This window comes from Alnus glutinosa, chromosome 2 (assembly GCF_958979055.1).
Source record: "Alnus glutinosa chromosome 2, dhAlnGlut1.1, whole genome shotgun sequence".
In the NCBI taxonomy this organism is placed as follows: domain Eukaryota; kingdom Viridiplantae; phylum Streptophyta; class Magnoliopsida; order Fagales; family Betulaceae; genus Alnus; species Alnus glutinosa.
The window spans coordinates 38,618,619-38,626,113 of record NC_084887.1 but is presented as its reverse complement, the minus strand read 5'-3'; the positions used below and the strand labels follow the sequence as shown (position 1 = coordinate 38,626,113).

The window sequence follows — 7,495 nt, the reverse complement described above, 5'->3', positions numbered from 1 at the left end:
ATGGGCCTTTAAACAGACATGTACTAGCTTTGGTTGGACAGTTCGAGCAAAAGGGCAAAAGAAAAGAACATTTTAGTGGAAATGGGTGCAACCCTTTGTCCACTGTCTACTCCTTTAATTCTCAGCACAAAGGCCTTCATCATGGCTCTTTGACCACCAAAGCAGGACTCAGAGTGAGTTCCCATCGTCTTGGGATTGTAACTTAATTTCAAACGACTTGCTTGCTTGCTTGGGACCGATCCTCCTCATACTAGATTACTTGTCGGAGACAAAATGTAGTTTATGGATGCAACAAAACCCTTGCATGTGTTAGACAGACGAGCCTCGTAAGAATTCTCTCTTTTTCTCTCTTTTTAAGCACATAAATATGATACAAATAGATGGTAAGTAATGATGTAACTTTTATTAGAAATTGACGTGACAATCTATTTAGATCAATATATGCAAATTACTTGGTGGCATCACACTCACATGTTATAATGGGCACCAGCAAGGACTATTATACGTAAAGCATATATATGAAATATCATTTATTTGATTCCTTTCCCCGAATGAGGATAAGTAATTCCTGCACCCAAACTGGAACCAAAGAAAAGCAAACAGACATTCCCTATACGACAGTGTCGGAACACAATGTGAGACAAAAGCACCGGCAGATCCCAATACCGATACACTTCCAACTGAATTTTATATTTTTTCTCCCAACACAGTTCAAATTCCCAAAAAAAAAAATAGAAAAAAGAAAGAAAAGAAGAGACTGGAACATGGGCCTAGGAATTGAAGCCCCTTCAAGATCACAATCCAAACATAGTTTAATGAAACCATGAAAGTATTTTAGTAGTGTTGAAAGTGAATGCGACAAAGAGCAGGAGGCTTAGGTTAAGAAAAAGAAAGGGGAAAAAAAGAAAGAAAGCAAAAGCAGTCAACTTTGAGGAAACGTCAGCTGGTTTGCTGCAAATGTGAGTAGCAAAGGCTGAGAAAAGCCGTCTTGTCGTTTGCTTTAACGGCCCAACATGGATGGGGTGTTGATAAAGCTTTGGCTGGTCTCACTTTCAAAAGGTGTGTTGCGTCAGACTTTGTTAAGAAAAATCATCACCTTCCATGACTCCTGCATATATATATATATATATAACATCTGTGTGTGTGTGTGTGAGAGAGAGAGAGAGAGAGAGGGTTAAGGGCATGCCCAACAGAAAAAGGATCAAAGTGGGAGACCAAAGGACAACCCCACACCTCCCCAGCTAAGAGTTGCTGACCTAAATTATCAGAACGTTTCTTCTTCATGGGTAGGGGACCTTTTAAAAGTTTGAGAAAGCAAATGTAAAGAGAGTATACGGTTAAGGTTCTTATTGTATGGTTGTTTTTTTTTGGTTTTAACTTATAATTATTATTATTATTTTTCAATCTAGACGTCTGTCATATGTTTTAAAAATAAACGTTAATTTAATAGACTAAATTAATTAAAATGAAAACTTTGTTGATAAATGTGAGTATTAGTTATAACTTATAATAACATAATTAGATTCAAATATATAGATTTAAAGTTTTTGGATTAAAATGGTATGTATCTAATATATCTATTAAATCTCACTTGAAAACTCACTATTTTTGTTACTAAAAAAAAGAAAAACAGAAATTAGCACGTGAAGGACATAAAAAATTGACTTATTTGGTTTGGTTTAACCAAGCACAAGATTAATTTGATTCGCACCGGCCGGCGCCACTTCTCACATGTTTGAGACTGGAATTTCTGTCTCTTTTTAAATTTACAAAACTTGCCACTGATGTCGAAAAATCTAGACAATAGCCAATAGGATATATTTTCTAGATGGCTTTAAGTCAAAATTAAATAATTATATAGGATTTACAACTTACAAGGCTCACGACACGGTTAAAATATATTAAAATATTAATTAAATTTATTACTTTTTTTTTTTATATATTTTTGTCTTTATTATATATTCACCTCTTATTTTAATAATAATAATAAAAAAAATCTATTTTCTCCCCGACATGCAATGTATGGGCATATATATATCGTTTTAATATTAGGTTATGGTGAGCGCGCGCACCACTACAGCGTTACTGGCTTTTTGCGGGGAGACATGTTTGATGTTCCTGTGTGCCTTTACCTTCCCCAACACCATTACCCCATCAATGGACCTCATCTCAACTTAAACATGTGCTTATACTCATGATTTTCCACTGCAAAAACTTCTTTTACAATGAATTTTGAAACCTCTTTCGATCTCCTTCTTAATTTGTGGCTTTGTGTTTGGCTTCTTTAGCAAAACCCACTGAGAAAAAAAAAAAAAAATTACAAATAGTAGAACATGCAATTAATTAATTAATATGTAATTGCCTGGTCTATCTAGGTTAGGGTTATAGAAGGTACTGAGTAGACTCTCAGAGCTCGAGGTGTTGTTGTGCCTAGATTACCATCATTAATTTCATGGCCAAGCATTAATCCGTGCCAATATGCCTAAATCCAATACAACTGAATGAAGAAGCTAATTATAAGTAATGATTTATGCTCAATATTGTTTATGATATGCATCAAAAGGCACTTAGATTCATATTAATTACTAATATTTCATGCAGGGACGGAACCCGGAGAGCCTGGTTCAATATCCCTGATATATTTTAAAAATTTTCTTGAATATATATATATATATATATATATATATATATATATGAAAAATGTTAGAATTACAACAAATACATTACAAGTGCACAATTTTAAAGTATATTGTAAGGGATTCGCGTGTGGATCATATCTTAATGTGCCTTGAAGTTGTGCACTTGTAGTGCATGTATCATTTCTCTCTCTCTCTCTCTTTCTATATATATATATATTGAGAGTAATGTTACATGCACTCTTATTTTTTAACATAACTTTTAAAATTATTATTGAATTTATAGTAGATTATTATTAAATTTTGTTTTAATAGTAATTTTTTTGTTTTTAAATCAACTTATAACTCCTAATATTTATTCACTTTAAAAAAAAAAGGTATCCAAACTTTAAAAAGTGTTAATTTAGGTATCAATCTGTCAATTTTTTTTCAACTTCAACCATCTGTTAGAATTTTTTTTAAAAGTGATGAAAAATTAGAAGTTATAAGTGAATTATTTATTTATTTTTTTTGAGTGTTATGAATATAAGAACTGAAATTTGGTTTTTAACTTAACATATTATTATTTATTGTTTGGGCTTTGTTTTATAGTGAGTGTTTAGAGAAAAGATAAAAAAGTTGGGGACCATATAAATTAAAGCTGAAGTTTGATCGCGTCATGCAACCAGTTCTATGGTGTTGAATGCCTCACTAAAATACAAATTTCACATGTGAGAGGAGTTTGAAATATTGTGATTAAGCTTTCCAAGAACCCCCACCGTCTGATTAATTTCCCTTGCTTGAACATTGAACACCAGTACAGTACAGCTACATATTTACCGTTACATTACTTTTGACCACATGATCTCCGAAGTTTGGGTAAAGTACCAGTACAGCTACATTCAAAAAGAGGGCTAGCTACCGACTAGCCTAGCTACTTAGCTAGCATGCATTATCCATGTCCACTGTGTTACAATCCAGGCTTTCTCAAACTTTACCCTCAATTTATGGGATGATTATTTTTTTTTATTTTTTTAATTGTTTGCGATTCAAACATTTTTATAAAAAGAAAGTTATGGGGTTTAGTTGCACGGGCCCTTATTCTATGTAAGAAAGGCTGTTCAAACTTGTAATTTATTTATTTTTTTTATAAATTTTTTATTTTTAAAAAATTACTAACAATTCAGAGATTTAAAGTACTTCGGATCCCAAATTATATATTCATTCATAAAGGCATATTAACAAGCGTAAATAGTCAAAATGAAGTTTATAAACAAGGGTATATATTCATCTGTTTTTTTTCTTCTTCAATATTTTAACCTAGTTTAGTCTCTCCTCTTCCCTCTTTCTCTTCTTTAATTGTACACCCTCTATTGGAAAAATTAGATTATGCTTTTATATTCATCCTGTAAATTTATTAGAACAGCACTGTTAAACATATATATATATATATAGTTAGATATTTATATATTCATAGTTAAATATTTAATTATTGTTAAAAACCAGTTGTCAAAAAGTAAATCTTTCATACAAAGGTAACCTTGTTCCAACCTTCATTCATACTTTGCCCCTCCCAAACGAAAAATTATAATTTTGTTCATGCAATACAAGATGTGGATTATAGGCCGATAAGCCCACGTGACCCTCATATCAAATCAAGCCCACATGACCTTCCATCACGTAGTTGCCACCTAGGCCATGATTTTAAATTCAACCGTGCATTTTTAACTTCAAGGATAAGCCATGTTTTAATTAAGATAGACGTGAGATGAATGACTCGAGAGAGAGAGATGAGTAGTGTTATATACATAGAGTGCATGAAGGGGAGCGGTTGCAATTAAAGAAGATACCATAAAAGGTAACTCAGAGCCAGAAAAGATAAATTTTTGGTTTCTGCTCATTAACAATGTATTTATCTTTCTTAAACACTTTATTGACTTAAGCATTAAAGTTATTCTCATTCGATACTCTCAAAGGGCTCTGTTATTGTTTATCTCCTTTATCTTTTACATGTGCAAATTAATTTGTATTCGACATGAAAAAAACTGTTCTAATACAATATATTAATGGACATTACCCAATAAAGCCTATATTCCCAAGCCCCCAAGAAAAATGTAATCCATATGGCTAAAAGAGAGCTAGAATATCTACTGAGAATTCTGGAGAATATATAATAGATCATGATCATCAGCATCTCTCTAGTGATGGACTCAAATCTGCAGAAGAAAAGGTGATGAGTTAATATGGATGAACATATATAAGTTCTTCTTAATTAACGTCCTTGATGCTCATTAATTATATAATATTATTTATGATCACCACATGTAAGCACTAATTACAAAAAAAAATATTCTCTCTATTCTATGAAAGATTTCTTTCCAGCAAGAGGAAAAAGAAACCGCCCGAATCGAAAATAATACGAGGCATATATATAAAAGAGAAATCAGCAACTTTCAGAATATTCATCCAAGGCATCAATCAAACCAATTCCATATTCGACCCAATCTTTGCCACTGGTGATCATAGAAGTCAGAGACTTTTTTTAATGGAAAAATATAAGGAATATATATATATTCCTACTTTTATTTTGATATTTATGTTACAATATATCACTTTCTTAAATAATTTTCTTTTATATATATATATATTCAAAATCAAAGACAGTCAAAGAAACTTAATTTGGTTTTATTTTTCCCTATTGGCTATTGTAGGTACGGCAAAAGGGTCCAAGGGGATGAGGCTGAAAATGCGCATGAAGGTCGCGTCCCAAAAAGGAACAAAGGTTCGTGATGGCCACGTTCAATCCTTTTTTGATCACGTAGGGCCGACAACAAGGACGGAAACAGCCGTCTATTAACCAACCACTCCCTTCTGAAAAAGCCTGTGCTCCCTGTCTCTTCCCATAATTAATTTTATCGATACTTTCTAATCTTTTCCACTTCATTTTTTTTCTTCTTCTTCTTCTTCTCCTTCTTCTTCTTTACCCCTTTCATCTAATTACATATAGCTACGTTTTCTTCCCTCTTTTATTGGTTTGATGTATTAGGTTCTATTTAAATTATTTAAAGTAACATTTTAATTTTTTTTTCACTTGTGGGTTTATTTTTTTTAAAAAAAAATAAAAGTGATGTTTACCGTGTAAAATATTTACATGAAATATAAATAAATAATAAGATCAAGATATATGCTCTTATGTCACTTATCAAGGCTTCTATATGTAACATGTAACAATTATTTCCATCGACAGGTATACAAGAATTTACTATTTTTATCACCGCATTGAAAATTTGAAAGTTCATTATATGATTAAAAAGTTGTTCTCATCTCTCTCTCTCTTGCGTGCATGCGCTGACGAGTGACGACTACAAAAGACTTACTTTTTTTTTATTTACAAAACTGACCTTCTAATGGAAAATTAATTTATAATTTACCTTAATCCTCACCCTACCTATCTTCTCCCAAACTCGCTTCTATAAATACCAAGCCTTCCTAGCTAGCTTCCATCATTCCTCACTCACTCACTCGCTCGCTCATCTTCTTTCTCTATATATAGCAACTAACTTCTCATCTTGTTTGATACAAAAATGCATTACCAGACTGAAGCTTGGGGCTCTTACATGACCACAAGGAGTAGTACCATGGGCGACCCGCTTGAGCGCATAGAGAGGCTGGCGTCAGAGAACGCGGTGGTGATCTTCAGCATGAGCACATGTTGCATGTGCCATGCCATAAAGCGGCTCTTCTGTGGCATGGGCGTGAACCCAACTGTGTACGAGCTGGACGAGGACCCCAGAGGTAAAGACATGGAGAAGGCTCTAATGAGGCTCTTGGGAAGCTCCTCAGCTGTCCCGGTCGTCTTTATCGGCGGGAAGCTTGTTGGGGCAATGGACAGAGTCATGGCCTCTCATATCAATGGCACTCTGGTGCCTCTTCTCAAAGATGCCGGCGCTCTCTGGCTCTGATCTATTCTCTTTCTTTCAATATTTTCAAAAAAGAAAGAGAAAGAGAAATATGGTTTTGATTTACATAGCACAAAGAACGGCAGAGGAAGAGGAGTGGTGTTTGTGAGTCTTAGCTCCTCTTTTTTGGACACTGTTGACTAATGTGTTAGCTTTGCTCCTTGTAACTGGTTTGTCGTTTTTCTTTTCTTTTCTTTTCTTTTCTTTTTTCCTTTGACAGTTTGGGTTTTGTTGGTTTGCTTTGTGCTCCCTCCTCTGTATAGATAAAGAAAAAGAAGAAAAAATGGTTTAACTTTTACTTCTTTCTTCTCTAAATTAACTTCGTGAACCTTCAGTCTTGTCTATACTTTCTTATATTTGCAAATCTCAGGGACAGAGAAGTGGGTTTCAAGTCTCCAAAGCCAATTCCAGTTTTCGTTTAAATTGAAACACGTATCACAATCACAAAATATATACAAGAGATATCAGCTTTAAACCGAAACTCCGGTGGATATATATAGGGCTATTATGTACGTGGTTTGAATGATTAAGTAAAAAGACATTGAAAAGGTTTTATATGTTTAGGCTGAAGAACAAGATTACTGCACCTCTCCCTTCCTCTTTTCTATGAGATTTGATTTGTTTGGTACTAAAGAAAATGGTTTTCTGCTTTGTATTAGTTGATCTGGAAGATATATCGTTAACAACACTTCAACGGACTAACAGTTATAAACGGACCCACAACGAAAACGGCGTTGTGTTTTCGCAAAAGCTGTCGTTTTTTACTTGTCCAGGACTCCAAGCTACCGGAAGTGGTAATGGGATTGGCCGAGTCAAAAAGGGTGAGGTAATTAATTAACTTAACCCCGTTTTGAAACAAACAGTTAGGTTTCACGTTTTGCTTTTACCTGTAAAAAAGCGTTTTTTTTTTCAGCTTTTTTA

General features: G+C 33.7%; 1 protein-coding gene across 1 annotated transcript; it reads left to right on the top strand.

Moving 5' to 3' along the window:
- The first annotated feature begins 6,154 nt into the window (after nucleotides 1-6,154).
- Nucleotides 6,155-6,766, top strand: LOC133861516 (glutaredoxin-C1-like). The gene has a single exon (XM_062297301.1). The coding sequence runs from the start codon at nucleotides 6,200-6,202 to the stop codon at nucleotides 6,575-6,577; it is 378 nt and encodes a 125-aa protein (XP_062153285.1). The 5' UTR covers nucleotides 6,155-6,199; the 3' UTR covers nucleotides 6,578-6,766.
- The last annotated feature ends 729 nt before the right edge of the window (nucleotides 6,767-7,495 follow it).